An 18199-nucleotide genomic window follows, 5' to 3' on the forward strand; every position below is an offset into this window, starting at 1 on the left:
CATTTATCATAAAATACCCTTAAATGAACCAAGAACAACAAATTCTCTACTTGTAGCAAGCTCCGTTAGAATCAAATGAGAAAAGAAAAAAAGAAAGAGAAACAAAATACAAAAAAAAAAAGTGAAACAAAGCCGTACCTAATTGCATCAAGAAATAATTGCACTGATAGATTAGCAGCTATATCATCTATAAAGCAAACTGATGAATCCATATAGCTTGCAAATGAAATAGCAAATATAATCAAAACTGAACGCTATAGACATGATATAATGCTAAGAGATTACAAATGGTTTCAAAAAGCTTATACAACATCTCTGAATGGAACATATCAGGACAAACACTGAATCTGATCTTAAGAGTGATACATAATTTTGTGATATTGGTCTCAACTACCTGAAACAATGTTACCTTGAACTATCAATATCTTCATTATTCAGAATTATCAACAACCCATAATTATTAGCATTAGCATTATAAACAAATTATTAGCATCACCTTATTCCATGATATAGCTCATTATTAGAATCAGGTGTAAGAATTTGGATGGATATATATTTTGAGCAATTAATTTTTAGTGACCACAGAAAGAGGGCTTTGTCGACAGGCACTGGAGACATGTATTGCCAGCTCAATGGATGTAAAAACGATGAAAGCAGGGGGGCACAAATAATTTGCTTCTTGAGGCTTAAGCATTCATGAGACAGGACCAGCCCTCCGTTTTGGTGTTTTCTGTTTAACAAAAAAAGCAGATAGCACGCTTTTACTGCGAGTAGGAGCATGTACCACCTCACGCCTTGGGCTATCAAATGACCTGAATGCTGTCAATGGTTTAGAACTCTCCAGTGGTTCCTGCAAAAGGAAACTACTGTAAGCTCTCTTTTCCACAAACACTGGTTTCAGGGATGACTGATTATGGAATATACAGCCACATAATCTATTAACCAAGCGAACAATCCAAACTGTATTCATTCCAAAAGCATATAGAGGAAGGAGGAAATCCCACAGCAATTATATTCTCAATCAACGGGCAGAGATAATGAGAATTTCTCAATCAGTGGAATAAGAAGAGTATCTTTAACATAGAGATTAGTCCGCAGAAACAAGTAAACAATAATCAGCTAAAGACAACTCCATGAATATAGCATATCCTATTGTCAAATACACAATCATTCAAAGCAATATTCCTATAGTAGTTTCCATAAAGACGATCTTGCAGAGACACCCAGATGCATTTCTTTTGTCTGCTACATGAACACATGTCAACAGGCAATTACAAAATTTGCAATCCTCAAGCATCCTAATTCCTATGAATATAAACTAGCAGATAAAATAAATCAAATCAGTAGCTGAGGATGCTTCAAGTTGCTTTATCTCAAGTCTAGATGAATTCCTAATTTCAAACATAAGTACTTCATAATCTCAAGTAATCATTAAATCATCAATTAAAATTCTCAGTTTGAAACATTTCATGTTCCACTTCTTTGAAAGTTGAAAGATCACCAATCTTCATGGAGCTTACACATATCAACATACTATGCTAGAAACGAAAAATAAAGTAATATGCTGCACACCTCTGTCCAAGTCATGTGGCATTAACCAAGATATCTAGACTTAAAGAGGCCCGGCTCTTTGAAATTCCAAATTCAAAAAACATCATAGTTGCATGCACACTACTTTTACTTATAAGTTTGTTCTTACTTCAGATAGAAATTAGAGCAATAACCAATCCATCAAAGGTACATGAAGTTCCTCAATATGCATCATGTTTAATTGAAGACAACCAAAACCATGATTTAATTCCAGATTAACAATGAGAAGTTTGTATGCAGGTCCAGAGTAGAGTATGGCCTTATCCTATCCTTACATATGAAATTGGCTAGATAAAGGACAAAGGCAGCATTATTATACCCACAAAAATCACTTAAAAGCTGGATCCTTTTGAAGGTTGCAGCAATAACAAAAGAATGGAACAGCTTCCCATGATTTGCAATTGCAGTGGGTGAATAATATGTCTCATATTATATGGCATAATTTGCCAAGCAACTCCAGTCATCTGGATTAAAACTCACAAAAATTATCATGCTTAGATTTAGGATGAAGACTTTCCATAGCCAGAACTCATCCACCATTTGTTAGCTGTACTCAGACACATAGGACAAAAGAAAGGTAGAAAGAATGAAAACAGTTAAATCCATTTGGTGGGTGAGCATGAATTACCAAGGTATTGACCCTTTAAGAAAAAGGCACTCACCCAAATGGATTAAAGGAAATCAAGAAAAAAACAATAAACAAATCTTAAGCAAAAAAAAAAAAGCCAATTAAAGGTTTATAAAATAATTTGACTTCCTTTTTATTTGTTATATTGATATTTCTTTTAATATTCAACCATATACTTGAAAGAATGTCAGTCATGTCAGTGCTCTTGCTGATTTTGACATTACCCTGCATGTGACACCAAATGTTTGCATGATTACACCAGATGCAAGACTTGCGGTTGATACCTGAGCAAGAACTCCTGATGGTCTTCTCCATGTACTCTCTTTACCTGATAGCATAAGATCCAATTAGAGAATGTCATAATTCCCATATCCAATTTATCCACCAAGTGCAGAACAAATTAAAGTCACGGAATACTGTTTATCTTATACAAACCCAATAGTTGGAAAACTGCAGAAGATTTCCCAGAATCTTTTGTGTCTTCAGCACTGCATGATAAGGATATGTCAAATGATTTTGCATCTCAAACACCCATTGTTGGCAGACGGAATAGATACATAAACAGAAAAGCAGAGCTTTATCCTTTATTAAATGCCATGCAAGTGTTTTATAGATTAACCTCATCACAGTTTGTGAAGTCCCTTTCAATGTAGACTTGGTCTCGGAGGCTAAGTGCCAGGAAAGAGTTGTTGAAGTTGGGGAACCTGTCTTAACACTCGTTGATCAGCCATTTGATACTCTTACCAAGAAATGCTGAAATAAAATGTTAAAAAACCAATAATAAAAACGATACGAAGTAAGTTCCCTGCTGAAAAACCCTATACCTGAAGGCTGGAGATGAGATCTAGCATGAAGTGGATTTTGCCTTGCAGCAGTCTGAACGCGAGGACTAAAGTGTACCTTCTTGTTCACAGAATCTAAGATAAGCAGAGAAGCAAAGCAAAAAAGGAGTGAGGAAAAAAATTATATCTCCCAAGATCAATTAGTACGTATGCAAGAAGCTAAAAGTAACTAGTCTTACTTGGTAATATATAATGTTTGTGATGTCTGGGGATGAATGCCAACAACTGCTGCCGCCTAAGGCCTTCCTCATCCGAGTATGCTTGGCATGTAAGAAGTTGCTGAAAATTAAGAAACAAAATGAATTGAGGTCCATCATTTTGTTTTTATAAGATATTCAGACAGACATGGAAAAAAATACCTGATTTAGACAAGAAATGTTTAACTCCATCATTGAGACATCTAAAGTATGTTTCTCAAGAAGGTCCGTTAACTTGTAAGCCACGGTGCCAAGATGATCAACAGCATTAACAAGAGCTTGTACAACATAATCTTTCAGGTTGTCCAGCACCCTGTTCCATGAAAACAAGAAAAATTTCAAGCATGAGCAGAAAATAGATATCTGTAGTCCACATGAAGAAGACATGAGGTTATACTGGCTCATTGAAGTCGCATTAAACACCCATGGCTCAGGCATAAACCTCTAAATAGAGAGGATGAAACAAGTCTTGCTAATCCATCCATGAGTTCAAGCCCAGTTTTCTTTCCCATTATCAACTCCAGAAATATTATTCTGAATAAATGTGCATTGACCTCTATAAGTATAGACTCTAGGGGTGTTTGGATGAGCAATTGGAAACCAACAGTTAGTGGTTATTCTCACAAGCACTACTTAAGGGCATTTGGATAAGTTATCAGTTGGGCGAACTCTTAAATTCCAACGGTTGGCAGCTCAAAATCATAACTAACATACTAAGTATTGAGATTTCTAATCGTTGGCATTTGGGACTTTGACTTCCAACTACTAGCTTCCGATAACTGAAATTTAAGACCACCCACAATAGTGAAGAACAACTATCAATCCAACAGGCTCCTATTGATTCCTTATATTGCATATCCTAACTTAAAAAAGATGGATATAAAGATCCTCAAACTTGTACTATGGTACAGTAAGTGGTTTTTGAAAAGTTTCAAGTGTTCACTATCCAATCTATGGATTAAACGTATAATTTCTTAAAACTGTGTTAATATAACTATACAATTAAATTAACTCAGTTGGTATCATAGTCTTAAGGAACCTTTATAGTCATAAGTCACTCTTGCCCAGAAACACTCTCGTATAGCAATCCTAGTACAGGAAATGAACCATGCTTTCTCGATAACTTATAAATGAAGCTAAATGATGCAATGTACTATCAATTGAAATCCTAAGTGGAAGAAAGGCCTTACATCTGTTTTTGCTCACTATGAAGATAAGACTTCTCGCAGTACTCTGCAGCAGAATAAAGTTGAGGCCTCAAGTTTTTTAACTCCTGTAACACAATGCCACAACTATCATTTTACTACTTGCAATAAATTTGAACAGAACTAACTCTTACAAAACATTAGCTCCTGAACAGAGAGCTCTTCAATGAAACAGCTTATAGTTAACGAATAATATTCCAAATATATAACAAACAAATAAAATACATCTAAAAACAACGAGTTGACTAAGCTGAGCTGAATTTCTGCTTTCTCCACAACAGATAAAACGTCTAAATCACGGAAATGAAAAGTCACTCAATGGCCAGCGATGGACACAAGCAGATCAGATCCAAATTTTGACAAACCTGCAAAGCTTTGACGAAGCTTTTACTGCGCTCCATGGAAACCTCATCGAAGGTCATGGCTGGATTATCGGGCAAGGTTTGCTCCAATTCCATTTTTCTCAGCTCTTAAAAGCATAAGTTAAGAATTCCTGACAAGAATAAATTGATATATACAAACCCTAGAGGCAAAAAAATTAAAGAGAAGTTGAGGGACTAATATTATATAAATGTGCAAGCATTAAGTAATATAGAAATGGTTAGGTTTGGGTTTGAGTTATGGTGAGAGAGACAGAGAGGGAAGTGAAAAGTGAAAAGTGGGGGGAGATTGAGGGAGTGAGTGAAGTAGAAGCAATTCCAGACAGGTGAGTGGAAATTGTAATTTGGCGGAGTTAAATAGTTAATATCAAATAAACTGACATTCGCCTTGGGGAATGCTTTTATTTGGAGCGTTTATTGGAGCTTTGGTGGTCGACACTGAAAATATACATAGTTATTTTTATACGACGGTATATTTTAATTTTTTAAATTTTAGTATAATTAGTATCTCAGAATTTTTTTATTTTTATAATTTAATATTTAAATTATTATATTTTTATTCCATCTAAATAAAAAAAATTTTATCTTAAAATCTATTTTAAAAAAAATAAATATTTTAAATTTTATAAACACCATTCTGTAACTCTCTTTCTCTTTTCTATTTTATCTCGCTCAAATTTTATAATCTTTTCTTTTAATATTCAATAAAATTTAAACACGATCTAACTAGGAGGCTTATTTCTTTAAAGTAGAGCATAGCAGCACCCGCGAAACCCTCCTCTCTCTCTCTTCTTTTCAACGCCAAGACTCAGTCTTCTTCTTTCTCTCTTATCCTTACTGTATTATTCTCTCTCTCCGCTTATTTCTTTATCGCCAAACAAATCTTTTTTTACATACACACAACATACTCAATTGCAGAGGCTTCACAAAGGTTGAGTGTAACTATCCATGAAAAGAATACTCACTTTTATCCCAGTTGAGAAATCTCCATAATCAATTATACCCACATAGAAAACTCTCACCTCTCTCTTATTTCTTTCTTTCTTGAATGCTGGATACAGCACCAATAACTATAGTCCTACACTTCCTACCACTAGTTATCTCAGTTCAGGTAACTATTTTAATATTATTTACCCATAATTATATTTGATGTGCTGGTTTATAAATCTATCTTGATTGCTTACTTTTTTGTGTTTCTCATCTAATTTGTGTAAATTTTTTATCTAAGTTTTATTTTACTGGTCCTAATAATTAAAGAAATGTTTATCATTTTTCTTAGCTTGAAATCGATTATTGTATTTCAAATGATATTAATTTATGCATTTTGGTATATGATTTGGCCATTTTATTGAATACTAGGTTGAGTGTAATTTCCACTTTTAGTAAATCAATATTGGTAATACTATGTTTTTGCTTGTATGACTTATTATTCACGATCTAAAATTATAATTTCATGTGAGTTCTTTTAATTTTTCCATTTGAATTCATCTATTGCAATTGTTTCATTTGAAAACTTTTGCAATTATGCCGACAAGTAACCGAAGCTTTTGCAATTGACCGAAGCTTTTGCAATTATGCTGACAAGTAACTGAAACTTCTCTGTGAGTATATTGGCATAATTGCAGATGCTGCTACATTTTATCTTGAAGAAATCAGCCTTGTGTTTAAAATTTATTCAAGTTTAAAATTTATTGAATATTGAAATGAAAGATTATGGGATTTGAGAGACATAAATTGGGAAAGAGAAGGAAATTTAAGAAAGGATATTTATAAAATTTAAGATATTTATATCTCATTTTTAATAAATTTTAGGACGTAAAATCTTCTGTTTAAATAAAATTAAAATATAAAATTTAAGTGTTTGATTTTAAAAATAGAGAAATTAATCTGTTAATTATATTAAAATTTAAGAATTAAAGTGTAATTTATTTATTTATTTTTTTAATTTAAAACTAAGTTTGTTTGTTTAAGAAGATGGATCTGAAAGGACTATGTTAATCCGAGTTAAAAGCACCAAAATCTACATGGGCCTTAGTCTACTCTGGTAAAAATCATCGACCCTAATTTATACAAAATATTTAATCTAATAAATGCATTCCGATATTACACGTAAATATTTTTTATAAAACAAAAATATTTAGAACGTGATTATTTAATAATTACTAAATTTTGTTTGAAAACAGGTATAGAAAGCATATTCACGCTCTGCACTTTGATTGAATTACAAAAGGCAACTCTTTGTTGTACAATTCTCTCCTCTCGCTCTCTCGTTCTCACTAGATAGAGTTTTTTTCTCCCTTTTCTTTTATATTCAGAGTCAATCTCTTTGATTTTTTTTAGCTTTCCCTGTCTCATTTCCCATTTGAGTAGAAGAAGACTTTATCCCTTCATTTGGAGTTGTTTACCTCCCCACTGTAGGGTAGAGCGTGTATATATATATATATATATTTAGTTTCTTTTATGTTTACAGATCCAGTTACTGAATAAAGGGTGTTATAGTTTAGAATTAATCACCATCAAAATCTAATTTTTTGAAAGCCTGAGTCTTTGTGGTTTTTATGCATGCAAGAGGCAATTTTTTTTTTTATTTATTTTGAATCATTGATATCTTAAATTTCACTATTTTGCAAATTTGTCTCTGCATATGGAAGGTTCTTATTTTAGTATTGATATGGAACATTTCATACGCAAGGTTCTTATTTTAGTATTGATATGGAACATTTTGAAATTTAATAGTTGATTTTTCTCCTTCTAGAAAGCTAACTTTTAAGGCATAATAACGTATTATTTAGATTATACTTTATATCTCCTTCCATAGTCTAGACATTAATATTAGTTATCACGGTGAAAATAAAACTATTAGAGTTTTCTTCCATTTAGAGTGTAATTTCGATTTTAATCATATATTTGGATTGTTTTTATTAAAGATTAGTAATATTCAATTTAAACCAAAATAATTTTTTTTACCGATCAATTTTAAAAATTAAATTTGATTTTATTTTTTATTCGATTTGATTTAATTTTAAATTTATAAAAAATTAAATATTTCAATTTAATTCGGTTTTGAAAAAAAAAATTTAGTTGAACCAAATTAACCAAATAAGTATTAATACTACGTCGTTTATTTGATACCTAACCTAATTTAAAAGACTAATCCAACACATATACGCTCTCCTCCGTCAATCCTCGACCTTGTGCATCTGTTCTATCACTCGATACTTCACGCGAGCGCGACTCCTTTGTCCTCTCCCTCCTCTCAATCAGTCTCCCACCAAATCTGTTTCCACTCCGTTGAGCGTTGATCAATCTCAGAGACCAAAAGAACCCATTAATTTATGCTTCCAGCCCTTGGCTCTGTCGATTGCTGTTGAAAAAGACTCAACTTTCTATCCCTTCACTGATTCATCTCATACCAATACCGCAGTCTATCACCTATCGCGGTTCGAGCAGACCATAAACCAATCGGTCTCCATAGTTGCTGTGTGCTGCTAACCATTTTTTCTTTTTAATTTTAACTTATCTATTGAAAAGTATAAAAAAGGAATTAATGATTGAATTGAATTGAATTAATTTAGTTTAATTTGATTTTTTTTTATTTAGTTTTATTTTGAAAAAAATTTCAATTTAATTTTTAATTATTTTAATTTAATTTAATTTTAAATCCAACCAAATGCTTATAATTAATTCTTATATATGAAGGATCAATTGCTTCTCATACAACAAGTTCTAAATGATAGTAGTCTTGGATTTTGCTCTTTCCATACGATATTTAAAATCACAATATGATAAAATATTATAGTTTAAATAATTGACTATTATACTGTATTGATAGTTTTTGGTTTCTGTTTAAATATATAAATTATTTAAAATCTGATCGTATTGTGAGTTAATTTAAGGGTGTGATATGTTATATACAGATCTTGCAGTTACACTGATTTTTGAGATACAATGAGATATCCTACAGTTATAGAATCGACTTTTGAGCCATATAATTATTTGACACTTTGTGCCCTACAGTTATAGTTTTTTTATCTAATTTAACAGTATCATTTAAATTTATATGAGTCAACAGAAAAATAATAAATAAATAAAAGTAGTAAGAGAAAATAAAATTTTTTATATGTTGAAGAAAAAGGAAGATTCAACTTTCCATCTCTTCACTGGTTCAACTCATACCAATGCCGCAGTCTCTCAACTGTTGCCGACTAATTCTCTCTTGCAGACCATAAACCAGTGGGGTCTACTATTGACTGTAGAAGCTAATCAATTTTTTATATATTTTACTTTTACTATTGAAAAGTCTAAAAATTGAATTAATTTATTCAATCATATTAAATTAAATCGATTTAATTAAATTTATTGAAAAGTCTAAAAATTGAATTAATTGATTGAATTGTATCAAATTAAATTGATTTAGTTAAATTTAATTTTTTTTTAATTCAGTTGAATTTCTTTAAAAATTTTTAATTTAAGTTTTAATTATTTTATTTTAATTTAATTTTAAATCGAACCTAATGCCTTATAATTAATTCTTATGTATGGATGATCAATTGCTTCTCATACAACAAGTTCTAAATGGCAGTAGTCTTGGATTTTGCTCTTCTCCCAACAAGCTTAGTATTATTTTGTTTTTGGCCTTAAGCCTTTTGTTTGAAGCTCATTATTTGATTCTTTTTACTACTTCTTGTTTTTAATTACCCATATTCGACAAAAAAAAAAAAATTCCAATCTATGGTGATGTAGTAATTCATCTTTCTCGCTCTTCAGGTAAACTGTTGTTGTGTTTTTTTATAAAAATGGACTGAAAATAAAATTTACCAAACATGGGCGAGAGGAAAAAAGATTATCAAAGAGGGGTGAATTTTGCCATGAAAGTAAAATTCCCCAGCTTTGCACTGTTATGCCCAGGAGCAAAGTTCAGCGTTTTCCATACAAGTATAAGCCATGTAAAAAAAACAAATTATTAAAGTTAAGGTTGATAGAGAACATTTATGCCACCGTATGGCTTGCGGCTGTGTTAAAGTAATTTAAGTATATATATCATTTAATTTTTAAAATTTTAATATATGTACTATTATATAAATATTATTGAAAGATATATTTATTATATTATAAATAGTAATTATAAAAATATATTATATTATATTATATTACATTGTATGATATATTATGCCTTGTATCTGGTCTATAACCTGCTAGAAAACTGGAAAATTTCATCAAGCAAAACTTGTCCCTCTTTAATAAATATTTCTCTAATTTTTACTTAGCAAATTTTCTTTTCAGTTTTTGTGTAAAACAAAATTATTCCCATTTTTATAAATGCCCACGTGACTGAGATGTCATGAATAATTTCATGATCAAGAAGTTTAGCCGAGAACTGCGCTGGTGACGTCTGCCACCCTTGGTTGGGTTGGCAAAGACAGAATCTGAATTGTACCGAGGTTCAATTTCCACTAATAACCTCACTCCGCCTATATGTTAAAAAAAAATGTATCAGTTGAATTAAGATTTTATACTTTTACTCAAATCTAAATAAATTTAATTTAAAATTTTTAATCAATTAAATATCTCTTTATTATTTAAGAGTTAAATAAATTTTTATTTAATATAATGTTGTTTTTTAATAATAAAAATACTTTTTATATTATAAAATTTTATTTTTATAATTTTAAAAATTATTTATTATATCTATATTTTTTAAAATTTTATGATAATTAAAATTAAGTTTTAAATATTTTAAATTATAAAAATAATATTATATTAAATTAGGACATATTTAATCTTTAATAAAAATATACAAAATTAATTTTAAATTGGATGTCTAATTAAACTTATTTCAAAAAAATTAGACTTATTTTCAAAAACAAAAAAGACTTTGATGTTGACGCGGAAAAAAATTAAGTAAAAAGAAAATCCGAAACTCACACTGCACGCGTTTTCTATATAAACCGCTTAAATTTGGAATCTTTATTAGAACCGTACTAAGGCTTTAGCTTTAGAACTCAGCGAAAAAAGCAGATCGAAAGAGCGACCAAGTCAACTCGAAATCTCCGTCGTTAAATAAGTAAGATAACATAGATTTCTCGATCGCTGGTTGAGTTCCTTGTTCAAAGACTAACTCTAAGCCTCGCAGTTCCGATTTGACTCCATTGTTGTTTTTGGCTCAATGGAGGGAGAGAAGAAATACATTACAAGCGAAGAGCTTAAACAGCACAACAAGCCTGGAGATTTGTGGATCTCAATCCAGTGCAAGGTATATGATGTATCGGACTGGATTAAGGAGCACCCGGGTGGGGATACTCCTCTCCTGAATCTGGCTGGCCAAGATGTAACTGATGCATTTATTGCTTACCATCCTGGTACTGCGTGGAAATATCTTGATCAGCTTTTTACAGGATATTATCTTGTAGATTTCGAGGTCTCAGAGGTTTCCAAGGATTATAGGAAGCTTTACTCGGAGTTTTCCAAACTAGGTTTGTTTGACAAGAAAGGGCATGTTACTATGTATGCTTTGGCGTGTGTTGCATTCTTGTTCTGTATTGTTGTTTATGGTGTTTTGTGTTGCCTGAGTTTATGGGCTCATATGGGTTCTGCTGCCTTATTGGGATTCCTTTGGATTCAAAGTGCATATGTTGGTCATGATTCTGGACATTACCAGGTAATGTTGAGTCCTCGTTTTAACAAACTTGCTCAGCTTATATCTGGGAATTGTTTAACTGGGATAAGCATTGCTTGGTGGAAATGGACCCACAACGCACACCACCTTGCCTGCAATAGTCTTGATTATGATCCAGATCTTCAACACATACCTGTATTTGCTGTATCTTCACGTCTTTTCAATTCTATAACATCGTACTTTTATGGAAGAAAGATGAATTTTGATCCATTGTCTAGGTTTCTTGTGAGTTACCAACACTGGACATTTTATCCTGTGATGTGTGTTGCAAGGGTCAATTTGTTTCTGCAGACATTGCTGTTATTGTTCTCAACACGTAAAGTTCCAGATAGAGCTCTTAACATCATGGGAATTCTTGTCTTTTGGATTTGGTTTCCCCTTCTTGTTTCTTGTTTACCTGATTGGCCAGAGAGAGTGATGTTCGTGCTCACTTCCTTTGCTGTCACCTCACTACAACACATTCAATTTTGTTTGAATCATTTCGCAGCAAACGTTTATCTAGGACCTCCAAATGGGAATGACTGGTTTGAGAAACAGACTAGTGGGACTTTGGATATTTCATGCTCCTCTTGGATGGATTGGGTGTATGGTGGTTTGCAGTTTCAGCTCGAGCATCATTTGTTTCCCAGGTTGCCAAGAAGCCAATTGAGGGGGGTTTCACCATTGGTAAAGGATTTGTGTAAGAAGCATAGTTTGCCTTACAGGAGTTTGTCCTTCTGGGAGGCCAATGTATGGACAATTAGGACTCTGAGGACTGCTGCCCTGCAGGCTAGAGACATGACCAACCCTGTTCCAAAGAATTTGGTGTGGGAAGCTGTTCACACACATGGATGAAGTTTGGGTTCCTTTTGTTTTTGAAGGTTTTTCTAATTTATTTTCCAATTCCTGTGCCCCTAAGCTAAGAATATTTATTTTTTGTTGGCACTTGATTATTTTCGTGTTTGTTCTCCATTGAAAGATATGCAATTTCCCATAATTTTGAATCATTATCAATATGTTATGTTTTATATTTTTCAATATAAATCTCATTCCCATTGCAGGCAACCATAGTTCTCCAGCAGTTGTGTGTGTCATGTTTTTATCTTTTTTGTTCACCTTTCAAGGAAAAAAAATTGTCTTATTTTCAGTTCTTTTAGAATATTCCTTTATACTTGGGAAATTTTTGTTCCCTCTGAAATCTGGAATTTTCTAACTAGCAAGAATGACACAGAAGCCTTGGTTTCGTGGTTATTTGCTTGCTTCTTGTTTAGTACTTCTGTTCACGATGTGGAATGTATATTATTTACTAATCCTTTTGGTCATTAGTAGCAAACATAAAAGTCATGCGAATCATGACTGTTCAATATTGAATTATGCATAGAGTACTAATACAATTGACATGTAAATTTCAACAAATTAGAATTTGTCCACATAAAACCGCAACTGGGTATTTTAGACATGGTGGTTCTTGGCTTTATTGTAACCAGTTTCATACTCATAATGCTATGTAACACAGCAGGATACCACCATACTTGGAAGAACCCTTGATTGCTGGAAGGACTTAGGAAGTTAGATCAGCTACAGAGATGAAGCCACTACCAGCTGCACCAGGAGCAGCAAGCAATCCGAGGAAATTTTTTTAGCAGGGGAGCTTGAGGTCCATTGCTTCCATGCATCTAAAAGATTGCCAATACTCCCAGAAGAGTACTGGACAGGCAAGGAGGATAATTGTAGATCTGACATCAAGAAGCCTCTCTCAAGAGCATTCCCTACCCAGGCATCAGGAAAAGGGCATTGGACAACTGCAATTAGTACATTACCTCTCTTACTATATGCAGCAAGAAACCTTGCAAGATATGTTCTAATGTTGGCTTGCTCCTCCTTCAATGTAAAGTCAATTTCATCTAGAGTGGCAGGGCCAAATGGATGGAATGAAGAGTGTACTCCCAAGAGGCTATTCTAAAGATAAGTTACAACTTGCCTTTCATCCTCAGTATAGACAAGATAGTAGCTCCTAGTTCCTAGCTCCTAGCATCTCTTCCAATAGAAACATTACCGTAATGCCTTTGGCTTCACATGTTTTTATGTCAGAGCTTAAGCCTGTGCACCTGTTGGCACTGGAATAACCATCAAGGTTAATCACAGGAGTCAGACCATTTCCAAAAGCTGGTAGGAATTCCGTGTTTATGGAGTTCTGGTTTTCTAAGGAACAAGTCTCTGCGAAGGTTCCCTTCATTTCTGTTATGCCTTAATAGATTGCCATCCGCCAGCTTCAGAACCCACCGGTACTGTTATAATTACTCATAAGAAGACAGCTTGCTAGATTTCTAAACTTGAAGCCACTGTAACTAGGCTTGCAAAATTCACAGTTAATCACTAGTTACTTATCCAGGATTTGATGTTTTAATGCCATACCATTTATAGCTGAAACCAATTCAACTTTGATGGCAGAGTTCATCTCACTATAGTTTCTCCTGGGTGGTCTCAGGTCTCGAAGAATGTGTATTTGTTTTCTCTCTTTCTGAACATATTCTAGCAATTGTTTGTCTTGTCAAACTAAATTTGATTCCTGCCATATTTTTTAAAGATTAGATAGGATTCTGTTTTCATGCTTTTGTAATGTTGGTTAACTTCTGGTGTATAGGTATTCCTTAAATGGAGGCTAAATCTATGTGAACCAGAGGCTTTTGTCACTTTGAGATTTTCCTTGACTAAAGTAATCACATGGAAACAGCACTACCATGGAATCAACTATTTGTACATCATGGTTCAACTAACTGCATACACCTACCGGCATTTGGATAGCAGATTTTGAGCCAGTACAGGTACCAGATGTCTGGCAAAATTACATACTTGTAGACTTCTTTAATTCCAAAGGAATATATCCACAAATAGCTGATATTTCCTTAGTTTAGATGAGTTTAATTGTAAATTTCAAGCAGTTTATAGCTCTTGATTACGAAAGAAAAAGTTTGTGAAGGTCTGTGTAGCGAGGTAATTCACTCCCTAACAGGGCATCTGAAGTCGATAGCAAGCATAGAAGTGCTGCTGTTACACCCCCTTTCTCTTCTCACAAAAAGAAATATATAATAGATAGAAAAAGAAAGGCTTTTTTTGAAGGATCATATTTATATAGAAATATTCTCTCTAAGGTTGGTGAACCATCCAATATTTCTTATTTCTCAATACTTACAGCAATCAATTTCCATAGAGAAAATTATTTTTCTTTTTCCTTGGGGAAAAAAAATCAGGAAAAAGAAAATAATTTGCCTTTTGGGAGTTTGGAATTTTCAGGCCCAAGTACATACAAACGCTAGAATGTGGCATGCATAGGGAGGTTGATTTTTAGTGTTACTGTTTGTTGAGAGAACAAGGGCAGGGCCCTTTCTTCTGATCAGCTTTCATTTCTGATCTTCTAGTTTGTGTCGGTAACATGTTAGTATCCCTTTCTAATTTCAACCAGCAAAGGACTCTTGTCTCCTGGTTTTGCTTTTGCCCTTTTCTTTCCTTAAAGATAACTTAAACTATTAAATTGAGTGGAAAGAATGACTCTTTATCTCTGTCCATTTTCTTTTCCTTTTCCTCTCTTGCAAGTTGCAGCCACTCATCACATGCATGAAAAAAATCATAAACGTTGCTGATTCTGATTCTTATACTGATTCTAGTAGGTTTACACAACACATTTGTCAATTTTTCTTTTTTTTTTGTCTCCTATATGAAGTCGTTGAATGCATACTATATGCAAAATTTCATCATGCTACGCCATATCTTGACATCTGTAGCTATTTTAAAGCGTTTGTCACCTTTATTATTAAGAGAACCCATACTCATGAGAATTAAATTTTAGAGCTTATAAACAGGTTTGATCAGCTTATGAGCTAAGTCAAACACCTGGGGTCAAACATAGATGTCAATTTTTCGTGATTCAACTTTGTTTAAAACCAATTCTACTTCCTGCTTCTTTATATGTCATTTTAGGTCTCCCCTTTCTCTTTTTATTCTTTCTACCACTAATTTATTATGCTTTCATAGACATGGCTAAACTATTTTATTCGACCCTCTCTTATTTTATCCTCATGTGTACTGTATGTATTTTGTGGTGGTCTTATCGATTATCGTAATACCATATATTTATCTTAATATCCATATTTCTGGCACACTAGCTTCTAGCACATTTGGAAAATCATATCTCATTGTTACTTTTCTTCTTCTTTTCTTGGTTTCTTTTTTGAGGGAAGATTTCTTAAACTATCCCTTGGGAATTGTAAAGAAAGACAGCATTGGAGAGCACCTGGGTTCAAAGCTTTGAACTTATTGAGTTTCCATGACCAAAGGTGGTAAAGAATTTTATAAATTAAATAATGATAACTCAAGCAAAGTTTAAGTAGAACTATGACTCTTAAACTAGATAAGGAAAACAATGTCTGGTTGCTTATTTATTATCTCGTTCCATTTGTCTCCTGCTTGACCATGATAGAATAGACAATTTATCCACTTGTGGTCACTCTTACTTAAGTCAACAATCACATGGATCTTGTACGTCCAAGGATATATAAGGTTTCAAGTTCTCAGGAAGCCTCACATTTACAATTTCTAGCAACCCATGGAATCCTCACAATCTCTAGCCATTGAAAGTTTCTCAGACAGTTGGTTAACAAGCATAAGTTCTTCTTTAGAAAGCCTTCAGGAGCCCCTTAGAGAATCTCTTGACAGTTCCCATGAAGCTAGTGCAGAAGAATTGAAAGACAGGATTTCAAAGCTGAAAATATCTCTGGAAGAAGTCCAGAACTTCCATTTTGATGTTCCTAGTTCTCCATGCCCTGAGGCTGTTGTTGATGCTGATCAGCTTTTCTCTAAAGGCCTCATCAAGCCTGTTTTTATCAGCCAATCAAAGACGGAGGCCTACAGTTCCCTGGATTTAGTTTCTAAGATGCATTCTTCATTTTCTACTAGTGCTGTTGTTCCAACTGTTCATATCCACTGTCATATTTTTAGAAGATGGAGAAAAGCACCACTGCGAATCTTGCAGAAGTGTTTTAGATATCTGAGACCTTTGTGCCATAAAATATCTGGCTCAATACAAAGCACAAGCACTGATGATATTGATGGAAGAGCAAGGCAAATCAAGGGTCAGAACAATTCGCCACAAGCATCTCCAGGCACAACTGATTGGAGTCATATTGAGAGCTCAATTTATGAGGCAGTTCTTCATTGCAAAAGATCTATAGGTAAAGCCATTGTTATCTTCATTTTCTCAAGTTTATTTGCATAGGATTTGAATCTTTAAAGTGTTCTGATACATATCTGCTTTCTGTTCCCAGCTAAATGATTGTTTCAGAAACATGTCGGAGGCTTATAGAAATGCATGGCAAGAGAATCAACAACTTGTTCTTTGTCCCATTTCTCTGTTGTCTACCCCCTTGGTTGTTTTTGTTCATATGACTTTTGAGCAGGAAGAAGCTCCTCTGTCAGCCCAGCTGTGCGAAGCTTACTCTTTAAAATCATATAATACAAACTTTTTTTAATAAAAATATCTTTTATGGCACAATAATATTTGTGTTCTTAATGCTATAAAGATAAGAATTAAAATTATTTCCTGTTTGTCTTCTTCATCTTTGTAAGTTTTAAGAAATTTTCGGTCTCTACATGTGAACAGTATAGCCAGCTGGGCCTCTCATAATGCATTAAAAAAAAAAAGAGGATTGATGCAACCAATCGGAGCAGCCTAACGCATTGATTTAAAATTGTTTGCAAGGAAAAACGGGAATGAACAACCCGCAGATAAAGGTTTAGAAGACGAATCTTTCAACCAATGTGAATTATGATTTTAAAATAGCCGACATTTCTGAGGATTATGAACTATGAAGCACCACAGGGCCCCCTCCCCTGTTATCTCTTTTGTTTGTTTCTTCCAACCAAACCTTCTGTTTTTGTTCCTTTCTGGAATGAGATTGTGGCATCAGATGCTGGATTTTGTAGCACATTGAAAACCCAGTTTAAGGAACAGTGTTAATTTTTCATGTTTCTTTCCGAGTTCTTGCAATAATCAGCACAGCACAATAGTGATCATTTCTTTGTTAGCAAAAAACTAAGTTATGCTATTGAGCTTGAAAAGAGAATTCTTGATTTAAAACATTCCTTTATATAGGTATCCTTATTCATAATAAATCCTCTTCTAATTTCTAGAAGGTTTAGCACATCGAGGGCTGCTAGCCTATGATTCTTCCCAACCCGAAAGGCCATTCCCCTTTTAACAATACATTCAAGTTCAAACTCTAGAGTGAAGGAACTAACTGCACTTACATGAGAGTAATTTTATTTTTTTAGTTTAAATTATTTATTATGAGTATCATATACATAAATTTAACTCAGAGGCCCAATTTAAATAAATGATTAAAAATAATAAAATATACGAAATAAATATATATTTAAATGAGAATTTTTTTTATGAAAAGTTAAAGAAAATATTATAATTAAATTACAAGAATTATTATTTATTTTTTATTAATTGAAATATATTCATAATAATTTAATTATCAAGATTTGCAAATATAAATCAACAATCAATTATTTAATAGTTCATCTTCTATTTGATTATAGAATCGACTTTTAATAAAATTTATTATAAAAAAAACTTTTTAACTCTAATTGGGGCATGCAAATTCAAAATATTATTTTGAAATAACATAATAATTTAATATA

General features: G+C 32.9%; 2 protein-coding genes and 1 pseudogene across 6 annotated transcripts; 1 reads left to right on the top strand and 2 right to left on the bottom strand.

Annotated features, from left to right (window-relative positions):
• Positions 1 to 238: 238 nt before the first annotated feature.
• LOC110614293 (protein ABIL1) lies at positions 239 to 5261 on the bottom strand. Of its 2 annotated transcripts, none has more exons than XM_021755796.2 (9): positions 4828 to 5261; positions 4448 to 4530; positions 3420 to 3570; positions 3240 to 3339; positions 3043 to 3135; positions 2838 to 2922; positions 2654 to 2706; positions 2443 to 2546; positions 239 to 850 (listed from the first exon to the last, which is right to left on the bottom strand). In XM_021755796.2, the coding sequence occupies exons 1-9, from the start codon at positions 4918 to 4920 to the stop codon at positions 695 to 697; spliced, it is 918 nt and encodes a 305-aa protein (XP_021611488.1). In that variant the 5' UTR covers positions 4921 to 5261; the 3' UTR covers positions 239 to 694. The 2 variants fall into 2 exon arrangements, with proteins under 2 accessions (XP_021611488.1, XP_021611489.1); XM_021755797.2 differs by having other exon boundaries at positions 2503 to 2546; positions 4828 to 5258.
• A 5532-nt stretch (positions 5262 to 10793) lies between these two features.
• On the top strand, positions 10794 to 15753 carry LOC110615554 (delta(8)-fatty-acid desaturase 2). 4 transcript variants are annotated; one of them, XR_006350731.1, is made up of 3 exons: positions 10807 to 12378; positions 13014 to 13782; positions 14142 to 15753. XR_006350731.1 is itself a non-coding variant. In XM_021757474.2 (2 exons), exon 2 carries the CDS (start codon positions 11009 to 11011, stop codon positions 12350 to 12352), a length of 1344 nt encoding a protein of 447 aa, XP_021613166.1. In that variant the 5' UTR covers positions 10794 to 10906; positions 10976 to 11008; the 3' UTR covers positions 12353 to 12562. The 4 variants fall into 4 exon arrangements, 2 of the variants coding, with proteins under 2 accessions (XP_021613166.1, XP_021613165.1); XR_006350730.1 differs by having other exon boundaries at positions 13017 to 13782; XM_021757474.2 differs by lacking the exons at positions 13014 to 13782; positions 14142 to 15753 and having other exon boundaries at positions 10794 to 10906; positions 10976 to 12562.
• On the bottom strand, positions 12993 to 13733 carry LOC110614601 (annotated as a pseudogene).
• Positions 15754 to 18199: the final 2446 nt, after the last annotated feature.

The sequence above is a fragment of the Manihot esculenta genome, chromosome 5 (assembly GCF_001659605.2).
Source record: "Manihot esculenta cultivar AM560-2 chromosome 5, M.esculenta_v8, whole genome shotgun sequence".
Classification (NCBI taxonomy): domain Eukaryota; kingdom Viridiplantae; phylum Streptophyta; class Magnoliopsida; order Malpighiales; family Euphorbiaceae; genus Manihot; species Manihot esculenta.

Bases quoted from the DNA above. Each gene is read 5' to 3' on its own strand.
- LOC110614293 (XM_021755796.2), bottom strand. From the start codon at position 4,920: ATGGAATTGGAGCAAACCTTGCCCGATAATCCAGCCATGACCTTCGAT. The intron at 4,531-4,827 runs GTTTGTCAAAAT...ATTGTGTTACAG, and splicing joins GCTTCGTCAAAGCTTTGCAG to GAGTTAAAAAACTTGAGGCC. The intron at 3,340-3,419 runs GTATTTTTTTCC...CTTAATTTTCAG, and splicing joins ACATTTCTTGTCTAAATCAG to CAACTTCTTACATGCCAAGC.
- LOC110615554 (XM_021757474.2), top strand. From the start codon at position 11,009: ATGGAGGGAGAGAAGAAATACATTACAAGCGAAGAGCTTAAACAGCAC.